We start from the raw sequence: 25,752 nt of genomic DNA, 5'->3' as shown, positions 1-25,752 counted from the left end.
GTGAGTCTCACTTTCTGGCGCGTGGTGGCCGCGCTTCTCCCTCCAGCCTTCCCCTGCCCCTGTTGTCGGCGGTTCCTAGCAGCCCCTGACGACCACTGTTGGAAAGAGGTTTTCCAATTGTGGCTCATGGTCTTCACACGTTGCCACTGGCGACTCCCAACCCCTTCTCTCCATTGGTGCTGTGTTGTGTTGTGTTTGTTTTATCTCTGTATTTATGGACCTTTTGCTTTTTGTATCTTCTCCATATTTTTCTCTATATCGGTGTTTGGGTCCTCTAGACTCATTAGACACAATTAACCACTTTTACTGGTGACCCGATTATTGGCATCTGGACTAAGTATCAATAGGCTCACATCTTAATTTGATGCATTGCCTTTACGTACTTTCATTCCTAGTTAATTTCCGTTGGGTTGCCCAGCCCTTATTTGTTGTATTTTTTTTTCTTTAAGTCACAAACTTAGCTTTAGCTTTAATTTGTAATTCTTTTCCATGCATTTATAAAAAATAAAAAATACAAAAGCCACAAATTCCCTGTAATTAAAGGAGAAACCACATAAGTTTGTCATTCAAATATTAATTAAGGCCATGTTTGAGTTTTGTATTATATTGAATTATTTTTTATTATATTTGAAAAAGTTGTTTGGGTTGGTTTTTTAGGTTAAAATTATACTCGGGTTTTCCTCGACTCATTTTTCGACTCGTTTTAAACCAAACTAAAAAAAAATAAAAACCCAAAAGTGGTAGGGTGGATCGACCACCTTCGTCTGATTCGAGGGTAGCTAAGCCATTCCTAAAATAGCAGCTGGGGATGACTTCGAGGGTGGCTCGAAAACCACCCTATTTTTTTAAAAAAAAAAAAAAAATCGGTTTTTTTAGTTTTATAATAATAATAATAATAATAATTTATAATAATAATAATAATAATAATAATAATAATAATAATAATAATTATTATTATTATTATTATTATTGTCATATATTTTTCCTAATTATATTCAATTTAATTAACACTCATAAACATTTTTTTCAAATTTTGATTCAAATTCTCTAAATCATCAAAACATAATTTTAAAAAATAAATATTTTCGGTATTTATCATTTTAAATATAGCAAAATATAGTAAAATATAATATTAAAAAAAAAAATTGAACACCCGAAGGAGCTGTAATCTATGGAATTAAAAAAAAAAAAAAAATTGCAATATAGAATTGTGAAAGGAAAAAGTTAAGGACATGATATTAGAATGAAGTGTTTTGAATATAGCGTATTCAATACGCAATAGCCCACAAGACACTTTTAAAACGCATTTTAAAGTAAGGTGATTCGAGAATGGCGTGATGCTATTGCTATCTGCCTAGCTTGGTCGCAAATGGTCGGTGAGGAGAAAAAAGGTCTAAGCGCCCCTGTCTATCTTTGACCCACTCCACCCTTCCAAGCGTTCCAGTGGCGGATCCAGGCTTGTAAAAGTGGAGGGGCTAAATCAAAAAAAAAAATTTGAGGGGACAAAATTAAAAAAATTAAAAAATTAAGGGGTAAAATTTTAATTATTATTATTATTTTTTTTTGTGAAAAAAAAAAATTAAGGGAAAATTTTGGGGCTTGGGCCCCCCTAGCCCCAATGTAAGACCGCCCCTGAAGCGTTCCAACCGTTACTTCCATATGCTACGGCAGAATTAATATCTAACCATTGATTTTTTTATTTTTTTTTCCTTTACCTATCCATCCACAAGTTGTTGTCTTTGGGACTTGGATGGCAAATGAAACCAGACCGTGTTATAATTAGTACTATATCTTTTATTATAAAGTTTTTTAACAAACTAATTTGATAGTTCTTAATTAAGTAAAACATATGATATATATATATATGAACTATAAGTGATAGTGGTGGTTCAGTGGCCTCAAGAAATCTTCAAATAATTGGACATGTACTAAAGTGCTCCGTTTACTTTCGAAATGGACGGTTAGTATTAACCGTCTTGAATTACATTGATGCCTTAATGAGGCTAAGTCAAGCTATGATTTAGTCAGAGTGCTTGCAGTTTTCACCGCCCTCATGTGCGGCTCTCAATTGACAAATACTATTATGATCTGCCCAACTAAAACAACCACAATTGATCTTCACTACAAATCTTTTTCAAATTAAAAAAAAAAAAAGAAAAAAGAAAAAAGAAAAAGTAAAACATTTTATCAATCACAATGCAGGTTTCTTATAAGTTTTTGCCTATGAAAAAAAAAACAAAAGAATCAAAAAGTAAGTGACTATACTTATGAACAAATTAATGGCATGTTTGGGTGTCGCCGTTTTAAAAATAAAATTATTTTTATATTTGAATTTTGTCATGCTTCTAAACAAATTATTATTATATCAAAGTAAGTAACTATATATAGCCTCATTGATACATACGCATATATCTGAATTTCGTCAAAACATCTTCTTTTTTTAAAAAAAAAAAAAAAAGAAAAAAAAAAGGAAAAAAGAAAAAGAATAAGAAAGAAATAGAAAAACCCACAGGCAGTAAAATCAGGAAAAAAATTTAGGGGTGGGCAAAAAAAAAAAAGATAATTCGCCTCACACATCAGATTTAAAAAAAAAAAAAAAAAAAGAAAAAAAAAAGAGAGATAATTCGCCTCACATCACACGTCATGCAAATGGCAGTAAAAGTTGGGCGCACCGTCGTACTGAGATCCGGCGAGTATCCACGTCATGCTTGACAGTACTACCCAACTGTCGGGGGACATGGTTTTGGAAGCGGGAAGTACTGATTGGGGGACCCACCCCATAAGTTGAACAGAAGACATTTTTGCAAAGAGAATTTTGCCTATAAAAGAAGTCCATTTTTCATAAACTCGTACACCAGCGTTGGCAACTCGGCAGTCGGAGATGGCGAGGCTTCTCGTGATCACTGTTGTGCTTTTCCTTGTGACCATGAGCAACCATGCAGATGGCCATCCACCTGTAGCCAACCGAGGTCACAGTGTTGCTCCTCCGCTGGGCTCACCGGAGAAGGATCCTCTCCTTCCGTCGGCCCCAAATCCCGGCACATACATACGTAACATACCTGCTGCAGGGGGCTCCGCTGTGGCTCCTCTCCTCGGCTCACTGGAGAAGGGTTTTGTTCCTCCATCGGCTCCAAACCCTGGGACCTACATCCCTGTTGCAACAACAGGTCAAAGCGCCATCGCTCCGTCGTCAGGCTCACTGAAGAAGGCTTCTGTCCGGCCTCCGCCAGCTCCCAATGGCGACCCTTACACCCCTGGCCGGGCTTCAACAATTAACCAAAGGGGCTTGGCTGGTTGATCACACTGATACTCATTCAGGCGGCGCATGCCCTTAAATCTTAATTTAATGTTACGGTCTGATGTGAACGGAGACATGCTCCACTTTCGTCTTCTACAGTAGTCTAGTAGAAGGAAGAAGAGAAGACAGATAATTAAAAGATTTGTCTCCATATATTCACGACGTCCCTTTCTCTTGTAACGCCGTAAAGTTTTTTTTCTTTTCTGAGTAATTAATTTCTTGTTTAGTTTTACCTTTCGTGACTTCTCTGATCTTGTTGTCAAAAGTAAAAAGTGAAGAAATATTAATTATATTGTCCCGAGGTTTAAGTGGGGTTTTAGAATTTCGAGGTTAGCAAAAGGGCTTGGCTGCAATCTGATGTTTTACAGTAGTTTGGGGAGTAGCGAATACCTGCGTTCAATGATTTTATTATGGGCGGCGAGCGACCGCAACCGTTGGATTTCTAACTTGACGTCACGTCCTGTGCTTTTTCTGTTGCTGTTGATTTTTTATTTTATTTTTGATGATGTGGTGGGCGGCTGGGCTTTGACAGAAAGTAGTGGTGGTAATCCCCATGTTAATTTAATGACTCGGCGTGAGACGGACTCGTTTGACTGGGACCGAGTTGACGGGTCAACTCCGTGGGTGGCTATTGAGGTGGAGATGGGGTTCGTACAGGTGACAGAAAGTCTAGAGAGAGAGATTGTTTGTAGCGGTGTCGTGCTTTTTTTGGCGAGGGATGCTATTTTGTAGACGTGGTTACAACCAGTCTGACGTGGTAAGGTGCCACGTCAGTTGGAGAGAAAGAAAAAAAAAAATCACAAAAACTTTGTTGAAAACCTAATGTCCATCCAATATCCCTTCATTTCAGAAAATTTTTGTCCCAAAACTTTCAAAATCTCCCCACCCAAAGGCTCTGCCCACCGCCGCCCTCCGTTGAGCAAGTTGCCGTTCCCAAATCTCTCTCGCACTTTCTCTTCCCCAAACATTACCAACTCAATCGCAGGTCTCTTACTTCCATCCAAAATTTTCCTCTCTCAAGCAACACCCCGTGTACACCGGTCACTGTACGCCGCTCACCACCCACTGCCTACCGTACGCCTCCGCCAGAGAGCATCACCTACCATCCAGCCTATCTCTCTCAACCACACGCGGTTTAGTCGCCTCCGCCCATCGAACGATGCCCACCCATCACAACACCACTGGTTTTTTTTTTTCGTTCACTCATCTGGGTTGGTTTTGGTGCTTGATTTAGGTTATGTATTCAATTGCCTCCCCCCCCCCCCCCCCCCCCCCCCCCCTTTTTTTTACCCATAAAATCAATAGCGCATTGATTAAATTGGTTAATAAGAGTGTATTTTGTGGATTGGAGATAGACCCGAGTTATGGGTATTCATTCTTCGGAGGATGTTTTCAATTAACAACAAGTTTTTCAAAACAATTTGGTGTTTCACCAAGTCTTATCTCTAGATTTTGTAGGTCCAATGTAATGGAGTATTGGGTTTTCTCTTTTAAGTAGTGGTGTTTGGAATATTACAGTGTTTTGCTTTATTATTATCAATTAGAAGCTTTATCACTCTTTTTTCGTTCTTGTGTTTGTGGGTCGAGCATAAAATGCTTCCAATTTTGGTTCATTTTATCTTGTTTTTCCGTCTTTATCATTTGGGTATTGATTATTTTGTCGATTCTATTTTTTGGGCCATTTGATTCTCAAGAGTGAATTGAAATCTTTGAATTTTTTGTGATGTTAGACAATTCTTTGTGCTGTGAAATTGTTAAGTACCTGCAAGCAAGGGGTAATTCTTCAATCTTTAATCCTTGGAATGAACTTAATGATAATCCTTTTTCTTTCTTTTTTTGTGTGTTCTGTAGCTTTATATTGAATGGGAAAGGTGTACAAGGAAAGAATAATGTTTCCATGGTTTGTTTTTAGTTGCACTTGACTAGATACAATCTTATTGTCTTGTATAAAATTAATTATTTGATGTTTTATTTTTTTTTTCTTTCTTTCTATAAGGCAATTGATTATTGTTTTAGGTTCCCTTTGACTTTCTACATTGAATCCAAATGTTGGCACCCATTTTGATTAAAACTCGCTCTATCTTTTGTGTTTGTAGTTACTTATTGTAGCCAACTCTTCTTAAATGGACTTTTCAAGCTCACGCTTAGAGATTGAGGGCGAAGATGATTCTCTGTTTACACATATTCCAAATGATGTTGCTTTGACACACCAAGATGACCCTCAAATTGGTTAGGCTATAAACTTTTGTTTGCTTTTTAATTTTGCTTCGACTCGATGATTGTATAATTTATTGTTTCATTGTTGTTCAACTACGTTGATTGTTTCTTCTAAACTTTGTATTCTTATTCTTATTAATATATTTTTATATATAGATGGAAATCTAAATGTATGTGATTTCCTTATGCAGGATTTCATCTCTTCAGACAGTGGCTCAAACATTGGGTGGTCTCCATCAGGTCTTCGTATTATAGTCCCATTTCATATTCTTTGGCTTTTATGTTGGAATTCCATGTTGGTTTTACTAATTACAAGGGATATGTTCATTAGGTTGGAGTGCCGGTTGATCGAACATATGAGCTATCACGATTGCTATTTGAACAAAAATAAGAGGCTTTCACTGCAGCTCTACAAAGAAATGACGTGTCCATTGTGTCTTAGCTATGCTCCCAGGTGAATTTGTAGTTATTTTACTTCTCATTGTTATTGTTCAATGTACCCATACAAATGTTGTGGATGAGAATTTTGGTTGAAACAAGTTTAAGGTTTTGAACTTTTGTGGTATTTTTTGTTATTTTTAGGTTGATCTACGGTGGCTATTGTCAATGATTCCTCTCCCTTTGAACCAAGAAGTACTGCTATTTCTTTTGCAGCAATTAGCATGTGATATCTATAACAACCCAGTTAGAAAACTTGCTTGGATGACAGACGTAGCTAATGTCATAATCCCAATAGACCCGATGATTTCAATGCACGTGCATGTGCGGCTCATATTCGATCAAGTATATAACATACTCAACCATATGCGATGCTTGCCTACATTTATTGGTGATGAGCTCTCAAGTATCTATCGTTTGATGCATGTCATCAATTCCATGCGATTAGCCTGTAAATGATGTATTGTACTTCTTGTTGACATGTTGTAATGTACATGTGTAGATTTTAGGTGTTTAGGTGTTTTGCCTTTATTGATGGGATCAAAATGTAATTTTGTTAGTATGAAGGAAATGGGATTAAAGTGTAATTTTGGTGATCCCACCATGCACGTGGCAAGTTGTTGGAATATGTTTTTTTGATAATTATGGTGCTATGATTCATTTTGTTGTGCTTTGGGTGTTTGGTTGGCTTATGATTTGTGGATATGGAAGCGATTTATGGAATGATTTATTAATGATTGAGAGGGAAAATTTATGGTTGGTTTGGTATGGTGTTTAGGGTGAAAACCTTTGGGTTGTGATTTTGGTTGAGGTTTGAAATGGCCAGATTAGGGATGGTTTCTTTTGAGAGTTATATGCAGGTACGCTTGGTCAGGAGCAAAGGTTGTTGTATAGTAATTCCAAATCCAACTTCTGGGATATCTGGTTCACTTTTCATAGGTTTCCTAGTTTATACTGAAAGGAAATGGGCTAGCCAACTATAACAGGCGAGAATGATTATGCGATTGCTATTCAAAGAACACAGAATTCACACCTTCCCTCAAGTAAACAGGCAAGTCTGACGTGTTAGCTCAATGTTGTTCACTCTTTGCTAAAGAAATGGGGGTTTTCTTACTACTTTTGCCAATCAATGGGTGGAACATTCCCTTTCTTGTTTTTTGGTTAGAATGTATTTAGAATCAAATTTTAGTTATCCATATGTATCCATGGAAATGACGCAATTTAATAAATCTTTGTTTTTTTCAAACAAAATACCATCATATTTCCATAGCAAAATACAGACCATAAAAGTAAAGATATAATAACAAAAAATCATTACAATCCCAAAATCGTTTCTACCAAACGAAACAGATAATAACAAAAAATCACTAACATATTACTCCACAAACATTACTATTCCGCCATTGAGAGATTGCAGACATGGAATTCCCAAATAGCACGTTTCCCTTGTCTTGGTTGGAAGTAACCCAAAAATCTGGCAAGCACACAAAAAGATGATAGTTTGAGAAGATGTTAAAGAAAAAAAAGAAAAAAGAAAAAAAGAACATAATATGTGTAATACCCCGTATTTTAAATATGAATATAAATATTCATTTACTAAAGAACCTTTATTGTTTTAATTTAAGTTTAAACAGACCTTAAACTTTGAAATTGTGAAAATAGGGTCAAACGAACTCCGTTTTGGTCGATTCAAAATCCAGAACGCTTGTCTCGAAGTCCTCTAGCTACCCTCAAAATTTCATAATTTTTGAACTTCGTTAAGGGTATGAAAACACCCGCAAAAACTACAACCCCGGTTATGGACGAAAATTGATATATAATATTTGTGGGCCTATTTTTATTCCTTAAGAGCCCAGCCCAGTCCATATCTACATCAGCCTGTCAACCCAGTCCAAATGATTCAAGTAAAGCACCTCACCACACGTGGCTTCTTCTTTCTTCCCTTTGTTGATTTTTTTCAAGCTTGCTGCCCAAGTATAAATTCCACCCTTTGATTCTTCTTGCTGCCCACGCCGGCTTCCTCAAGCGTTGGATCAAACGTGCTGCCCAAGCATAAATCCCAGCCTTTGATCATTCTTGCTCTCCAAGATGAATTCCAGCCATTAGATGAGATCCAAAGGAGTTGATCTTGGCCGTCCAAATTAGTATAAAAGAAGCCCAAAAACTCTCTTCTTTCTCTGCAAGTTACTTCTCCTTCTCCTTTGATTTTCCTCTCGGTCCAGTGGCTAAGATAGCAAGAAGAGAGCTATTAAACTCTCTCTTCTAGGAAAACAGAAAAAAAAAAAATCCAGCCCTCTTTCATCTTTGTTTCGGTTCAGCAAGGAAAGAAAGAAAGCAGAATCTCTTCTCAAAGCTTTCTTCTCTCCCTCTGTTACGAGTAGACAGCAACTAAAAGGAAAGGAAACCAAGAAATTTCCAGATTTTTGGGTGTTGTAAGTCTCTCTCTCTCTCTCGTTTATATCTCTGATATGTGTGTAAGTTGGTGGGTACAAAAAGGAAAAGAAGAAAAGAAGACCCAAAAGAAAAGTAGAAGAAACAGTAGGCGCCTCTCCCTCAATCTTCTCGTGTGTGTGTATTGTACAAAAGAAAGAACAGAAAGTTAAGAAAGAAAAGCAAAGAAGATGGTCTTGGTCAACTAAGGGAAAAAGGAAGCAATAAATATTAATAAAGAAAAGAAAGACAAGAAAAGGACCCACTTTTTCTCTCTCTCGTAAGTCATTTTTTTTAATCACCTACTTTGCAAGAACAAGCTCTTCTCTCTACATTCAATAGATAAGGAGAGAAAAGAAATAAAAGACAAAAGAATAAGGACTTTTCTCCCTCCGTACGTGTGTCCCAATATATAGATATATAATGAGTAAAGAACAATAAAAGGAAAAAAAAAAAAAAAAAAAAAAAAAAAAAAAGAACGTAGAAACCACCTCTCTCTCAGCCGATTCTTTGTACAAAATATATTACTTTGTGATATATTTGGTAAGTTCTTAACAAGCTTTATTTTTTTTTAATGTTTTGTGACTTTATAAATTTTTATTATTTTTAAATTGTGTTTTAAAACAGGCTTTTCAAGGGACACAAAAGATTTATAAAATACGTTGTTATAATGCCTAAGTAAAAAGTTATTATTTTACAAATGCGTGGTTACGCCGTCCTAATATTTTTTTAAAAAAATATTTTAGGCGATGTTGATACTAATGCCGTTATTATGTGTTTAATTAATTGACGAAAGAAAATAAATAATAAGGAGAAGATACCTTAGTTTTAGTTTTAGGTTTTAAATCTTATAATATTTCTCTAAACTTTTTCTTGTAATTTATTTAGGAGAAGGTAGCAAAAATACTGCTGAGAAAATACCAAGTAAGGGAAACACTACCTCAAAACCCTGGCAAAGTTTTAATAAAACTTTTTCAAAAGAAAAAGTCGGGAATTTTCTAAACTCTTTCAACTCTTTTAATATTACTTGTCTTTTTATATTACTATTATAAATATGCTCTTGATATATTATGTGATTGAAATCTCATGTGTTCATACTTGGTTTATATTTGATACATGTACACCATATGAGTAAAGATGATGATATCATAGTATGTGTTACATGTGCACCATATGAGCAAAGGTTGATGATATCATAGTATATGTGTTATATGTGCACCATATGAGCAAAGGTTGATGATATCATAGTATATGTGTTATATGTGCACCATATGAGCAAAGGTTAATGATTTCATAGTACATGTTTTATACGCACACAGTTTTACCCCCGTGGTACCATGTCATAGACGATCCAGATCATATATGTGTTACGTGTTATGTGCTATGTGTTATGTGGGTAGCATGGCAACCACACGGAAGGACTAAAGTGTGGGCTACCGGCCGGGGAGGCCTTCACCTAGGGAAGTTCCCAACCCGGTACGGCTCTCCCCTGTGACGACAGGATGGGCTCATAGTCGTCTTTCGAGACGAGCCAAACGTGCGCCGCTCATGGTTAATTAGCGGATATTGGACCAAGGGTGGTTAAAACTTACACGTAGCATAAATGATTCATGCACCATTCTACATTTGATATAATTGTATGTCATTTAACTGTTTCTTTATTTGCTAAATTATTTGAATTCTATTTAGAATTCCTGAAAAGAAAATTACACTTTTGTTATTGTGTTTTCCTTACTGAGTTGTCAAACTCACCCCTTTTTCCCCCCAAATCTTTTCAGATGACACTGTAGACCGGAGTATTTTCTTTATGGATGGCATAGACCACACCCTAAGAGCAATAGATCAATAAAGACCGGTCTAACTTTTGTATTGTACATATTTATTTTGAATTCCTAAAAAAATGATGTAATAATTAAAAAACTACTATGTATATATTCTTATAATGAAATATAGCCATGTGCTATTCCTGGGAAAATGTGTATATGTTTTAAATTATAGGAATGTTTTATAGTTCAGATTCGCGTTCCCCTTATATCCCAAAACGGGGGCGTGACAATATGAAACAAAACAATGTTAAGATAGATAAATTTGGAATTTAAAAATGCCGGTGTCAGCAAAATTAAAGCAACACAGCTTTCCAAAGATACTAGGTTATTATAACCAAAGATAGCAGCCACAAAATGACAACAATTCAAAACTTCAAAAATCTCATTAGATGCATAAATTAATGGTTTATAGTGATGGACAAAAATCATACAAACTATGATAATGTAGTAAACAACTATCAATCGTCCATCTTTTGAGAAATATTCAATTAACTTCTCTTGCAGATTTCTGTAGATGTCTGATGGATAATTTTTTCTTAAAAATAAAAATAAAAATTTTCTGCTTCAGTTTGTTGACAAGCCTACTTAGGGTGTGGAGACTGCACCATACATTGATTTTTCCTGCTGTTTTGAGTTTTGGTGATTTGCATTTAATAAACTTTTGTTTTTTTCCAACAAAATACCATCATATTTCAATAGCAAAATACAGATCCAACTCATCCAATAACCATCCAAAAACCTCATAAAACATTACAATCCCAACAAAAGTTTCTAGCAAACGAAACAGATAATAAAACAAAAATCACCAACATATTACTCCATAAACCCATTCGGCCATAACAAACCCAGAAATTTCAAAAAAAAAAAAATTGATCAATAACCATCACCCCCAATTCGGCCCTTCCACAACTAAAATCCCCAAAATGAATGACACCCAAAAAAATTGTTCCTCTCCCCTCTATTTGGTCCTAGCCAAGCAAAAATTTTAGCTACTAACAACATCATCCCAAACCATCACCCCCAATCTACAAAATCCCCCTCTATTGCTGTAAATTTTCACTCCCAATATTAAAGCAACGCCCAGTGCCAAACACCAAATACCCAAACCAAATATCCATACCCATAGAACAGAACCCATGTATAGATCAAAGGAGAGAGATAGAAAGAATACCGGTGGAGGGTGGTCGACCGCCGAACAGAAATCCACGCCGCTGATGCGTCTGAACTCCGAAATCCGGCGCCGATCTAGCTTAACAGCGAGAGAGAGGGAGACTCGCCGGTAACTTCAACGTCGAGTGGGACGACCGGCGAGCGAGCGAGAGAGAGGACGAAAATATTTGGGGGAAAATCTTTTTCCCCCATGCTGCTTTTTAGCGTTTTTGATTTTGCTTTTGATAAGTTTGAGTTTTTGTTTTGTTTTTTTGTTTTTTTTTTCTCAGGGGCTGACGTGGCAAGACGCCACGTCAGCCTGGTCGTAGCCCGGTCGTAACTGGGTCTACGATTTAGACTTTCTCTTCTTTGGCACTTGGGGAATTGGGGACGGGGACAGTAGTGGGACAGGGCTTTGCGGATTAGGATCCCCTCAAATTTTTTGCCCGAATTTGATAGAATTCGGACAGGTAGTTGTGAGTAAGCATTTATGGGATCCACCTGACCGTTTTAGTAGTTGGGCAGCCCAACTTTTATTTGGTCAGGTGGATCCCATAAATGCTCACTCACAACTACCTGCCCAAATTCTATCAAATTCGGGCAAAGAATTTGAGGGGATCTTAATTCGGGCTTTGCTGTGAAAGGTACTGGCATAATTATGACATAATAAGGTCCCACAAAAAGTACAACTGGCTAACGTTTTTGCAATCACATATAAAAAAGTACACCAAAACAAAGCCAAATCAATAATTTGAAGGAGTTTTTTTTTTTTTGGTATTAAAATAAATATTTTAATGTGACATAAAAATCAAAATAGTTCTAATCATTTTGTTAGTGTTTTGTGTTCATGCCCCAGGGTTATTTGATAATTTTTTATTTTTTTTAAAAAAGAGATATTTTACCAAACAAAGCCTAAAAATTTAAAGCAAAACATGTAAGAATTCAAGTACAAAGGAGGTGAACTTTGAAATATATAGCAGAAATAATTAGAAGCATGATGTACTCTGCTTTTGAACCGGTGCTTGAAATGGTCCACCTGTTGCACAATAAAGGATAGTATTATTATACTTATGGCGTAAACGAAAAGGAATAGGAAAATGATCATCACATTACTTTACATTAATTTTACACTAAGACATATAAGGTGTGAGACCCATGCATATTAGTCTTATATATGTGGGTCACTTATACATAAATTTCACACCCAATGTGTCTTAGTGTAAAATTGATGTATGGTAATGCGATGTAAGAATAACACATCCCAGAGGAATATATATATACTATTGAAGAAGTACAATTCTCAACTTTAGCTACTATTTTTTCTATACTTGTTTCAACATATTCTCTATTTTACTATTTATTTTCTTTAAATATTATTTTATGTGGAAGAGAGTAAAAGAAAGAGGGAGAATGAGTGTGTGAAAGAAGAAAGGGAAGAGAGAGAAAATAATAAAAAAACTGTTTGTAATGTAAATAGTGATATCTCCAACAAAATAGACAAATGGTTCTGAGCCATTTTTTTTCTCTAGCAACATAGGCAAAATAGATTTTTTTTTTTTTTTTTTTTTTTTTTTTTTTTTTTTTTTTTTTTTTTTTAAGTAAAATAGGCTATTCTGCTTATTTACTATTTACGTACACTACAAAGAGTCTTTTTCTTTTTCTATCTCTCCCTAATTTTTAAGAACTACAGGAAATCTAGATACATACAATAGCTCTAATTTGGGACAATTGGTTAAAATGAAGAGCACATAATGCAACAATATATAGGAGGAAAAGAAAAATGGTGGCTTGCACCACATCCAAGCCATAAGAGTGGCCGGCCAAACCATTCATTTGGCCAGCCACAAGACTAGTTTGGTCATCTTCAACCAGAACTTTTAGAGATGATCAAACCATTCCTTTTGACAACCAAAAGTACTCAACCATCTAAAAGGTTTGCTTGTAAGTGGTTGAACTACCACAATGGCCAAAATGGTGGTGTGGCCACCCATGTGGCTCGCGGTGCAAGTCTCTTTTTCTCTTTCTTACTTGTTGTTGTGCCGTTCATTTTAAATGAATGTCTAAAACATTTTGGATTGATACTATGTTAAATCACTATTTATCTAAAAAAAAAAAAAATTAAACTTATTGAAAATAATCAATTTATTCATTTAATTAAAATATTCTAAAGGAGATAAAGAATGTCACACGACTTAGGTATGAATCTAATTAAGTGACAACTTCATAGTTTTTCACTAGAGCATGTATGACTCACCTTCTTTGTATCACGTTACGTTCATATATAGTTATATGCAAAGCGCCATAAAGAATTGAGTGTCAAAAGAGTAATGTTGATTGATAGTGCTACGTAAAAGTGTGACATTAATATAGCATTTCTCGTATTGAAATTACAGGGGAACGTTCTACTACATAAATTCATGAAATAGATTAGACATATTCAGAAACTGAAAAGAGAAAGCTGATCTTCACATATCATGAATAGCTAATCATATGGCACACCCTCTTATTTACCATGCACCAATCATCCCCATACTTTCCAACAAAGAATCCGAATCACCATCTCCAATCAAATTAAGGACGTGTTTTCCCTCGATCCATGACCAGCGATTCTTCACTGCCAATTAATTCTTCTTTAGAATGCATAAAATTTGAATCATCAGCACCAGCCTTGAGGCCACCTATTTGCAGGATCCCACCTGGGAAACCATCTATTTTTCTTTGGATTATTCAAACCCAACACAACCTTTTCCTTCCGTGGGAAGAACATTAGCTTTGATAAAAACCCTTTGATTCTGCGGCTTGTCTTGGGGGTGTAATCATGTTTAGACACATGATCAGCCTCATGCACGTAGTTGAAGTCATGATCCTGAGCTGGGAAGATCTCATCGCGGGTACGAACTGTGTTGAGCCTCAGGTACCTTAATTCAAGCGACTCCTTGGGAATTTCTCTTGCCAACAAGGGAGAAGCACCACCCCAGTGATTAGTGCCCAAAGATGGGTGTTGGGGTGTTCTAAATTCCACCAGCACTTCTCTTTGCCTCATTCCTGTCCTCTAGTGATCATCAGCCTTCCATTCTTTCTGCTCTATGTATATTTAGCATCTTTGGTATCTTTTTATTGTAGATATATATGCCGGAGAAAACTCCTAAGCCCCATTGGATTCTTCTTCAATGTTGTATATATGAGACTAAGAGTTCACTTAAATTACCATAAAGATTGTCACCACGGATTTACTGGTTGGTTCTATAAAATGACCGTATTGGCTTAAGCTTTTAGAATAATTGGTATCAAAACGATTTCACTTAAATATTTCATGTGTAATGTTTCCGGCTTCACTTGTTGAGGAAGAGTGTTAAAGTATTACTTAAATAATTAAATTCGTTCTTTTTTATTAATTTAAACTTTTGAGTTAAGTAGTGTGATAGGCTACCGCACGTAAAAATAAAGTAGCATCAATAAATTGCAGTTAATTCACGGTACTTCTACGGCCGATTTTGTCATTTAGAAGGTTAAATGAACTGGCAGAAAGGGAACTTTGAATTATTTGCAAAGATACTTGTAGAAGACAAAACAGGACGATTGCTTCAAGAACTTTTGATGATGTAAATGTCAATTTCCACATATATATTCAGATGCCAGCCACATGGAAGGAACAAAGCAATCACCTTGCTGGTTGATTCTGATATCCGATAGCATTTATTCTCTTTGTGTGTTTGTGTAAAAAAAAAAAAGAAAAATCGAAGTGACTTTCTCACCACGTTCCACTCTATCGACACTAATTCGAAGGTGGCGATTTTTTTTTTTTACGATTTCACTTACCTATCAGAATTTCAATGACTTAAAACTATACCCGCACATATTATCAAGATATTTTAATTCAGCCGATAAATTGCCCCATTCGTGACCCATTTGGGTTCCATCTTACATTCAACGTGGTGGCAGTGGCTTAGATACCAAATAATGCAAGTATCGAGTACAAGTCACTTTTAAAAACCGACTTGCAAAATTAGAATTATACTTTAAGCCGCGTGGGACATTTTCCAATTGTAACACTTTGTCCCACGTAGGATAGTAACACCTATTCATAATGCGAGAGAATGGTTTGTTAAGACATTCTCATATACCCAACAAGAAGTGTTCATCCAATCTACTGCAGGAGGGATGAATGGAAGAGGGAAAAAAGAACAACTAACAGGAACTAATATTCTGATTCTCATCAATAATTATTCCAATTTGAATGGTAACTTGCCTTGGCCACGAGGAAAAAATGTTCAAATATATATACTAAACTACCAATTGCGACGACCGATCATCACAAAAAGTTATTAACGACAACTTTTGGACTTCCAGCATCAACTTTTTGTTGTCGCTAAAGACCAAAATTCTTATAGTGGTTACAGTTCCACGCATGTGCAGCAGCTAAACTATATGTCTCAATTGCATTAATAGGCATAACACCTATTGTCTCTTTTCCATTCATGTTTGGGCAGTTCATCAACCAAGTTGTCAATTTATTTAGTTGGGAATTTCTTCAAGAATATGATACTATCATCATGCTAGCATGATGGGGACTCAAGTTCACATCCATGAGTATATATAGATGCCTTGTATGCTTCAACTGTAAAGAAATAAGGAGAGACGAAAAGGTAGGATAGCGCGCATAGCACATTCAAGAGCTATGGCAGCCGTAGTAGGTGATCAATTGAGGGTGTTCTACAGGAGATTTAAGCCACATATTTTCATGGTTCTGGTTCACATAGGTTACACATTTCTGTACCTTCTCACTGAGGTTTCCTTCAACCATGGGATGGATGCTCATGTCTTTGTAACCTACCGTCATGCTATAGGGGGTGTAGTGATATTTCCTTTTGCCTGTTTTCTTGAGAGGTACAGAATATATATATATATATAATAAACATGCATATACACTTCCTAACAAATAATATATGTTTTATAACATTAATTCAAAGGGTTCACCATTTGATTTTCATTTTCTTTTCTGCAGAAAAGTAAGGCCAAAGCTGACTTTAGCGTTGTTTTTGGAGATGTTTCTGCTTTCTCTATTAGGGTAGGTAGTCAAGCATTGCTCTTCAATAGAACATGAAAGAAACTCAAAGATTTGTGATTACTAAAGCAGAAGCACTTACAGTTTCCTTTTCTTTTTCTTTTGCAAAAACAGGGTTAGCTTAACCCTTAACATGTACTTTGCAAGTTTGAAATACACCTCTGCAACCTTTGTCACATCCGTGGTGAACACTGTTCCATCCTTGACTTTTATAATTGCACTTGCACTCAGGTGAGGCTTAAGACTTGATGAATGTTAGAACAGGTTATGGATGGACGGCCAGACTGGTGATAGAGCCCCTGCAAAACAGAGAAAGAAGTCACAGGAGTCCTCCGATGGTTAATTAAGTTAGTTTTTTGTTGAGAGGGAGAGGGAGAGAGGTATTAGTGTTCCCCATTTCCCAAGGGACCGACGGACTCAGGTGACTTCTTTCTCTGTTTTGCAGGAGCTCCATCGCCGGTCTGGCCGTTCGAAAACTGCTCTAACAATGAATATCTCTCTCTTCACTCAATGAACAACTGGGAGACTTGATGAACACCTTTTAATCTGTAATTTATGTAGGATGGAGACTCTTGATGTCAGGCACCCTCGTGGGATGGCCAAAGTCCTGGGAACCTTGACATGCTTGGCTGGGGTGATAGTCATCGCTTTGTATGAAGGAGCTGAAGTTCAAAGTTGGAAGGGTGCTCCTATCCACATAATCAGAAGTAATCATGTTCATGAGAACTGGATTAAAGGACCAATTCTAGCTGTTGCAAGTTGCATATCATGGTCTTCATGGTACGTTATGCAGGTAAATAACTCTTCAAACACTGTTTTCTCTCAACCGTTGCAGGTTGAGATTACATATCCCCCACTTTTCAACATTACAGTCATGAGGAAATATCCGTAACAAGAGATAAAATCTCATTCAAAACAAAATATATATCAAGAATCCCCTAAAAACATGAACTGATACAACAAACAAGTGATGTAGCAACAAAAAATAGCCCCCCGAAAAAAAGTGATGCATTTGGCAAGCTAGTTGCTATGCATTGTACTTGTAGGAAGCTTTCCACTTTTTTGGACATAAATTTTGGGATTGATTCCCATGTAACGGAATGGGTGGTCTTATGTGAGAAGGTACCCAAACTTTATCCAGTTTTGACAGGTGTCAGGACACTTCCGGACACCTGCCTGAGCAAGGTGGAGTCCGGATGTCTTCTCATATGAGCATGTGAGACTGCCTCATTGTATGGATCTACATCCTAAATTTTTATGTTTGCCTAATTTGAGAATATCTTTCTATGAGAAATAATAAAAGATGATAGTGAATATATGTGAACCGCATAGGGAATTACACTGAAGAAGTATCCTGCGCCACTGTCACTAACTGCATGGATAAACTTTCTTGGTGGAGTACAATCAGCCGTCTTCACTTTAATCATACAACACAAACCAGCAGCGTGGCTCATTCCATTCAACATTGACTTCTGGTCCACCGTATACGCTGTAAGTAGAATTCGAATGAATTTGGAATTTCAACTTATTAATTGATTCTAATAGTCCGTTTGGCCCCACAATTTTGTTGGCCGAAAGTGCATTTTTAAATAAAATTGCAAAAAGTTTTCCATTTGGAAGTACATTTTAGAAAAATAGCGGCTTGAAAACGTGACAAAAAAAAAAAAAAAAAAACACGTTTTGAAATAGTTAAACCAAAGCAGACACTAAATGATGTTTTTACTTTTTGAATGATAAATGGCAGGGAATTGTATGCTCAGGTTTGATAATCTTCATTCAACTACATTGTACGGAACAAAAAGGGCCAGTTTTTGTGACCGTATTTAATCCCCTCGGAACAGTGTTGGTAGGACTTCAAGCATACTTCCTTCTTGGCGCAAGGCTGCACATGGGCAGGTATAATCACCAAAGTCTATGCCCACATTCAGGATATATCCAGACACAGATCGGGATCTCCTGCAATCTGATCATCTGTTCGGACAAATGACCCTCTCTATTTAAGTAGGTAGATCTCATAAGAGGTCTCTTACAATTGTTTGTCCGGACATAATCTGTAATTGCAGGGGATTCCGATCCGCACATGGGTTTAGATGGTCTCTAAGTTGATATGTGGCAAATTCAGAATTGTGGGAGCTGTTGTTGTTATCCTCGGTCTATACTTGGTGCTGTGGGGCAAAGAAGGTGACCAATGTGACATCAAATCCCGAGAGAAATCTTTTTTGAGTAATGATGAGCCGAAGGAACCCAAGGCACAAAGAGAATTACCTTCAGAAACGGAAGTCCCCTAAAGGCTTGTTTCACCCAGAAAAGAAGGCCTATAGGCCAAAGGGTCCCGAGAGAAAAACATGATGCATACCAGTGGAAGGGAAAAAGAAAGCTACAGCAAGCAGCAAGTGAGCCTAGCTCATGTTTACTGATTTATTCCCAACGGCTTCTGTAAAAGAGTAGAGCAAACATTACAAGATCAACAGGTTTGAATTCAGGATCTTTCTTTTTTTTTTCTTTTTCTGAGCTTCAAGATTATGCTCTCTGGAAGTGTACTAAATCAATAGCATGGATATCCCATGAAAAAACAAATAAATGCAAGTCATTTCAATGTTCCTGAGATACCTGGATGCTGCAATAGCCATTTCAATGATGGTGCTCAGCTTGTTTGGACACTGCTATAGGATTATGTCCAATATCCCTTTTGGACAGGATGCTACATAATGCTAACATGCCTCGATACATCCCATGTTTCAGCATTCATTTGCTTATAAGTAGAGCTAACAATTTTTTATGACTTGCAAACTCGATACGAATTCAACATAAAATAAGCGATTTAGAATTAAAGAGTTCGACCCGTTTAATTAAATAAGTCAGGTTATGATTGACTTATATAATCTTGTATACATGTCTCGACATAACAAGATTTGAATCCGACACGCAAAATTTAAGACCGACAATTATTTATGAAAATTTAAGACCAACAATTATTCATGACCTGCGAACCAGGCACGAAGTTTATAGATTAAAGTCGAAAGGTATGACCTGTTTAATTAAATAAATCGAATTAGAATTAATCTATATAATCTTATACTCATGCATTAGCACAACTAAAATGTGCCAGCGAATGCGAATTATCACCCCTACTTATAAGCTTCTTATCAGGTTTTATGTAATTAATCATCTCGATTAAACTGGTCCCAATCAGAAAATTAACAAAGACGAGGAAAAACCTCTTAAGGACTTCATCTATAAAATTCATGATTCAATCGGCTGCTTACAAACATGCCTGATGCTTCTTTCGCATTCAAATTAAGCAAGCTTTCTTTTAAATAATCTTGCTATGTAATTAATATACTAGACAAAAGCCTTCATCCTAACCACCTGAGTCGGCTTTCAAAATCTACTCCTTTATAGTTAACATAGAAGAATTAGGCTAAAAATATTTACAAATAGCCCATCATAAAGAAAATTGTAGACAATCCCCAACATGCTTCTTTACAGTAATTTCCTAGAAACCATATCGTGCTCTAGCTCACTTTGCTTCTTCAAGCCGTGCCCGTATTGACTCAGGACTTGATGCTTTATTTATACTGCAAAAAAGATTGTGTCATCAGACAATTTGAAGTTGTTTCATTCTATGAAGAATAATTTATGATTTTCTGCAAGACAGATAATTTCAATGTCTATTATTTCTTCCAATCACCACCACCATACTATATATTAACAAGGCTCACCGGAAGAGTGAATCCCCTCCAGATGGAAACTTTTCTGAAATCCAGTCCGGAACTAGTTCTAGCAAGAGGTTCAGCTGCTCTACAACTTCTCCTGTGAACAGAAATCAAGAGCATGACTAAAAACTCCCGGAGAAATGGGAAATATATCTACAGAGTACAAAGGCTTACTTCTGTCAACAATGTCACATTGGTTTGCAATTATCTTGTGTATTAGCTCCTCTTTTGTGATAACGGTCTGATTAATAGACTGGAATAAGAAGTGAATCATGTTAAAGAGCTTAGGTAGACAAGCAATCATTTGTCGCCTCCTCTTTGCTTGTGAGATCGCAGGATCTCGCTCCTCTATTGCCTTCCTCTCTTTCTCTCGTAACTGCAACAAGCAAACATTGTTACTTCTCAATTTTAATCATGTGATCGGAATAGTTAAAAGCCTTCATGTCTTCATCTTCAACAAGATGTTAAGATATGTGCATCAATTCCATGGTGCTACCCAATAGGGGTTCTGCAAATAAGAAGAGTGGGGCTGGATGCTGAAAACGTTGAGTTGAAATACACTATTCTTTGTACAAAGATAAAATTCAAAAAAGCATGCCGGGTTATACACCTCGTTCTTTATCTAGTTTACATAATTGCCATAGCAATAGCATGCAAACAACATGTATAAGCCATTCATATCCTATCCCTGATTTAATTCCCTTTGAAGCAAAATAAAATTTATTGGTAAGTTAATTGCAGTCTAATAACATCTTTCTTAAAAAAAAAAAAAAAAAAAAAAAAAAAGCACTGATGTTATACTGCTTTAGATATAACTTAGAAGCATGCTCAGTTAAGGACGAAAGCATAAGGAATTGATGATGGGGCTTACCGATTGCAGAAGATTCTCTGGAAGAATATCAAAGATATCATTATCAAGTGAAACACCTCCCACGCCATCTATTTCATCCACAATGTTTTCATTCTTTATGGGAGTGTCAAATTTTAATGACCTGGAACGGGGCAGACGCCTAACTAATTTGTTTGGTGAGCTAGTAGAATCATCCTCTGGGCTCATATAACATCTCTTTGGCGGATGCAATGCTGGTGTCACATTCATCAGCCTAGCTGGAGTGGAAGCAAGTTTTGCAGGAGTAGAATTGATCTTAACAATTTTTGTGGGAGAACCATTTTCACTATCCAGGGCATCTAACTCTTTGCTTGGGGTTGCAGGTGGGTAAGATGGTGGGAAACAAGCAGGAGAAGCACAAAATGCTACATGCTTTCCATTGTTGTTTGGTTTAGATGACAAATTTGCTGGGAAAGGAGCAACAGCAGAACTAGTTTCCTCTTTTGAGGAACTCTTGTTAATGAGTGACTCTTGAACTGGAAGATATGAAGGTCGGAGGGAAGTCCTTGAAAAGTTTTGAGAACCACTCTCTGCTTCATTGCTCCTGACTTTATGTGAGAAGCACTTACGGAAAGATGGAGGGAGATGTGATGCTCCTGCTGGTTGCTGATTGTTAGGTTCTTCAGTTGATGTTGCCCTAGGCAATGACAAGCTGGGAGCTTCATTTATGTATGAATTCAGATCTTTCTCTATTCCTTCTGGAATTTCATCACCCTGAATGCAGGTTTCTGATACTCCGGATGGCTGAGCCGTTAGTGCACCAGTTGATGTCTTAAGAGGAAATGATGAGGTGGGTATTTTGCTCATGTTTGAACTGACATCTAGTTTTGGACGATTAAATGGTTCAGGCAATGTTTCCTCCGGAATTTCATTGACCTAAATGCAGAACAAATATGATTAAGACTACATGGTATTTGAACAAAACAAGGCAATCCAAAAAACTTTGGATTAATACATACAACAAATGCTTCACAGTGAACATACAACAGGTGGACTGCAGATATATCTTTAAGAGATACTAAATATAACGCAGACGGTAACATTTAGTTAAACATTTGTAGCAAGTGAGAGGTCAGAAGCACCTATACTGTAAAAAGTTTTCAATCAATTGAAAAGAAGACAAGAATAGAAACCACAGAATATTATCCAAATTGAAATGATCTTGGCTAGTTCATTATGGTATTATCTTCAAACCCAAATAAGATTCCTAGCAAGAAAAAACATAGGCTTGCTTTAAGTCCCATTCTCATTAGGTTGCCACGGTGGAAGATAGAACCTTTTACCAAAGTATATAAAGAAAGAGCTTCTCACTCATATATAGATAGGAATAGAGCCAACAGTTGAAACACAAGCATCTCAGTGAAAGAATTCCCTTGGGATTAATGGAATATGTGCCTACGGGTTTTGTCAGTACTATCAAGCATCACTGCAGTTCTTATTCCATATCATCTGTCCTTTGCAGTTGGTTAGGAAGACATGACAACCAGAACATCAATAAAATGCTAGGAGAAACTTCACTTACCTTATGGTGTTTCATCACTTTTACAATCGTACCCCTCAAAGCTTTAAAAAGTTGCAATATGAGGTCACTATGTTTTAAAAGTTTGCAATGTCATTGCAAAGTGATGGAACATTGAGAGTAAGTGAAGTTTCCCCAAAGGGCTAAATCAAGCAAATGATTGAAAAACTAATATTGTACTAGATGTGATTGCAGTTTGCAGCAACACAATGGCAGGTAACTAAGCGTAAATCTAGGATAACCATGTAATATACAGAAGGAATTGATGACGCATACCTCAGGATGGGATTTTGAAAAATCCACAAGCCGCGCACGGAAGACCTTCCTCAAATGCATGTTCCCGCTCTCAGATTTCAACTTCCCATCATTTTCTATCGCATCAATATTGATAGAAACATGTAGATCTGGCTTCATACAACTAGTCCGCTCGTCAAACACAAGTATCCTCTTTACCTCAATTGCTTCGCGTAAAATAAACTTCAACTGAGCCAAGTGACTATATGAAAACCTCCTGAAACGTTAAAAATAATAAATAATAAATAAATAAATAAATGAAAAAAAAAAAAACCCCTCTATAAGATTCCTTAGCCTCAAAAGCCAAAGACAACAACTGTAAGGCTCCGTTTGGCGACTATTGGATCTCAGAAGGAATAAAAAATGGTCAATTGATTAAGAAATTATGTTTTTTAGCATTTTTATACGTCTCGTCTACTTTTCCCCCCTTCTTTCCCCGATCCAAACAGGGTCTAAATAAATCAAATTACTAAAAAAGATTCTATTTTCTCAACAACCAAGCAGAGGATGTCAACAATAAGACTCTAAACCCACTTTCTAACCAGTAAACAACGACATTCAGAAATCCATACCAATCAAACCTAAGACACAAAATCTACTCATTTTCCATCCCTATTTTTCATTTTCTCAGCAGCCAAAAGGAGAAAAGAGACCCAGAAAATTAACGAAAATTTTAAATAAGAAACAAACGAATAAAAATACCTATCAGTTAAAGACTCGATTTTCGGGCAAATATTCGTGAAAGTCGGTGTCGAACCCTTCAACCGCAACAACCGAATCGAACTATCCAAGCTATCAAAAAACTCACCAAGAATCTCATACCTGCCCATTTAACCACAAAGAACCCCAATAATTAACCAAATCAATTTACTTAAAATCAAATAAGACAGGATTAGAATTAAAACAAAACTCAAATCTCTCACTTTTCCGGTAGCTTGACGGTCTCTCCAGCGGGTTTCTTGGGTTTGCGGGCCGGGCTCTCGTCGGTCCAGGATTCAATCTGCCTTCTGGCGGACTTTGGCCGGCCCGACCGGCCAGGCGATCGCTCGTGGAGGCTCTCAGCAACCTTTCGGACTTCATTGATCGAGAGCGCGACGCCACGGTTGAGCGAGCGGCCACGGCGGGGGAGCTGTGCGAGCTTCTCTGGGGTTTTGGAGCTCAATTGGTTAGGATTAGGTTTTCGGGAGTGAAAGAGGGCCTTCTTCGAGGTCTTGGAGGGGATTGAAGAGGTTTCTGAGGAGTTCATTTGGTACTCAGAAAATGCGAGAGAGACAGAGAAAGAGGGGTTCTGGGTGAGAAATTTGCGGAAGAGGAACTGAGTGAGTGTATATTTAGGGTTTTTTTTTGGCGCGAAGACGTGGTGGTGATGGTGTCGCTGCTTGCCACGTGGCCTCCCGCCAAAAAGACCCGTTGGTTCCCGCAATTTTAATGGGGTCTGTTTGGGCAGTGGGCTATTGTAAAACTATAGGAGGGATAAGTTATCCCAAAGTGCTAAGAGAACCAAAAAGAAAAAGAAAAAAACTGTTTTTGTTTGCTGACTCTATTTTATTTTACAAAAATTTATATCCTTATTAAAAATTGACATGATTGTATACGGTGGTGTCAAATAAAAGATAGTATACATATTATACTGTGTGCGCTACTTTATTGAATGGACAAAAAATTCTTTTAAATTAGGTTAGATTATTAGAAGAATTTATTTAAATTTAGTTTATTAAATTAATATGTGTTCTTAGAGTATACAATTCTCATATTCATTTTAAAATAAAGCATATGATTTTCATATATATTTTTAACATTTTTTCTCACTTGTTTTAAAAATAAATATCAATTTAATAAACAAATTATTTTTTCGGTTAGAAGGTAAGAGCATTCTCGATGGATTATGCATTTCTCACTTTTAGCTAGAAGAATTAAACAAAATCATAAAAAAGCCATTTCATCCCATTATCTACTAAAAATGCATCTATTTTTTCATCCCATTACACGATTCACAAATGCATCTATTTTTTAATATTTATCTTTGGCTTCTCTCCTTTCTCTTTTTTTTTTTTTTTTTGGTGATAATTGTTATTTTTTTCTTATTCACAAACAAACAAAAAGACTCATATTGACATTTACAACTTTTTCCAATTTCATTGATGATATTAGTTTTAATCGAACTTGGTCACTACATTATAAACAGTTTAAGAATTGCAATTATTTATATAGCAAGGTGCAGATTAGAAGTGAACTTTAATGACAATTAGAAAAAATACTGTTAAAAAATTATTACGTTAAAAAAATAATTGTTTTAACGAAACTACTATTGTAAAATATGATAGTTAGAAAAATGTCTGGTATGTAAAAACAAAAAAAAAAAAAAAAAAAAAAAAAAAAAGGACAATAAAAAAAAAAATCATTTAAATAGTAATAATAAAATGAGAATAAAGAAAAATAAATAAATAATCGGATGTATGGTATTACTTATTAATTAAAATAGATAAAATAAATTTTGATTAGTTATTTTACGTCTAAAAATGTATACGTTGGGAGTGTTCTACTTCTAAGGTCCATGGATAGTGGATTGGATCATTAGAGTACGATCTGTAATCATGGGCTGCTGGACAACGTTGTGATTGTGCAAAACCCAACATTCAAAGATATAGTTGGGCCAAACTGAAAGCAGGACCAGCCCACTTATGGCAATTAGACCCAAGTGTCTCATCCCACCAATAACCCAAATTCCTTTTTCATACGGGCTTAGAGAATCCCACAAGCCCCCATTCTCAATCTCAGTTTCCGAAGGCCAAAAAAAGGGGATTCTTATCAGTTAAGTAAATCACAATTTGCTCACAAGAAAAAGTAAAGAACAATGGGAGAAAATTTCTTTGGTTAAGTCTATTAAATTTATATGTTTTTTTTAGAATAA

The 25,752-nt window shown here is 36.3% G+C and overlaps 2 protein-coding genes and 1 long non-coding RNA gene across 5 annotated transcripts; 2 read left to right on the top strand and 1 right to left on the bottom strand.

Moving 5' to 3' along the window:
* Positions 1-8,057: 8,057 nt before the first annotated feature.
* Positions 8,058-10,358, top strand: LOC133857754 (uncharacterized). The gene is made up of 2 exons (XR_009898371.1): positions 8,058-8,385; positions 10,162-10,358. It is a non-coding gene; the product is annotated as an uncharacterized LOC133857754 (long non-coding RNA).
* A 5,638-nt stretch (positions 10,359-15,996) lies between these two features.
* On the top strand, positions 15,997-19,030 carry LOC133857864 (WAT1-related protein At4g08300-like). 3 transcript variants are annotated; one of them, XM_062293223.1, is made up of 7 exons: positions 15,997-16,245; positions 16,364-16,426; positions 16,538-16,654; positions 16,985-17,216; positions 17,756-17,914; positions 18,168-18,319; positions 18,546-19,030. In XM_062293223.1, the coding sequence occupies exons 1-7, from the start codon at positions 16,037-16,039 to the stop codon at positions 18,709-18,711; spliced, it is 1,098 nt and encodes a 365-aa protein (XP_062149207.1). In that variant the 5' UTR covers positions 15,997-16,036; the 3' UTR covers positions 18,712-19,030. The 3 variants fall into 3 exon arrangements, with proteins under 3 accessions (XP_062149207.1, XP_062149208.1, XP_062149209.1); XM_062293224.1 differs by lacking the exon at positions 16,538-16,654; XM_062293225.1 differs by lacking the exon at positions 17,756-17,914.
* A 602-nt stretch (positions 19,031-19,632) lies between these two features.
* LOC133857597 (CDT1-like protein b) lies at positions 19,633-24,161 on the bottom strand. Its single transcript, XM_062292865.1, has 7 exons — positions 23,765-24,161; positions 23,544-23,663; positions 22,824-23,058; positions 21,011-21,904; positions 20,314-20,515; positions 20,146-20,236; positions 19,633-20,001 (listed from the first exon to the last, which is right to left on the bottom strand). Exons 1-7 carry the CDS (start codon positions 24,085-24,087, stop codon positions 19,944-19,946), a joined length of 1,923 nt encoding a protein of 640 aa, XP_062148849.1. The 5' UTR covers positions 24,088-24,161; the 3' UTR covers positions 19,633-19,943.
* Between the last annotated feature and the right edge of the window lie 1,591 nt (positions 24,162-25,752).

This window comes from Alnus glutinosa, chromosome 14 (genome assembly GCF_958979055.1).
Source record: "Alnus glutinosa chromosome 14, dhAlnGlut1.1, whole genome shotgun sequence".
NCBI lineage: Eukaryota > Viridiplantae > Streptophyta > Magnoliopsida > Fagales > Betulaceae > Alnus > Alnus glutinosa.
This window is presented reverse-complemented; position numbering and strand designations above follow the sequence as displayed.

What these genes read in the sequence shown, in the direction of transcription:
- LOC133857864 (XM_062293223.1), top strand. Translation starts at nt 16,037, where the DNA reads ATGGCAGCCGTAGTAGGTGATCAATTGAGGGTGTTCTACAGGAGATTT. An exon ending in TTTCTGCTTTCTCTATTAGG is followed by an intron (nt 16,427 to 16,537) that starts GTAGGTAGTCAA and finishes TTGCAAAAACAG; the next exon opens with GGTTAGCTTAACCCTTAACA. An exon ending in GCAAGGCTGCACATGGGCAG is followed by an intron (nt 18,320 to 18,545) that starts GTATAATCACCA and finishes TGGCAAATTCAG; the next exon opens with AATTGTGGGAGCTGTTGTTG.
- LOC133857597 (XM_062292865.1), bottom strand. Translation starts at nt 24,087, where the DNA reads ATGAACTCCTCAGAAACCTCTTCAATCCCCTCCAAGACCTCGAAGAAG. An exon ending in TTTCAAAATCCCATCCTGAG is followed by an intron (nt 21,905 to 22,823) that starts GTATGCGTCATC and finishes TTCTGCATTTAG; the next exon opens with GTCAATGAAATTCCGGAGGA. An exon ending in GGAGGGGATTCACTCTTCCG is followed by an intron (nt 20,002 to 20,145) that starts GTGAGCCTTGTT and finishes TCTTTTTTGCAG; the next exon opens with TATAAATAAAGCATCAAGTC.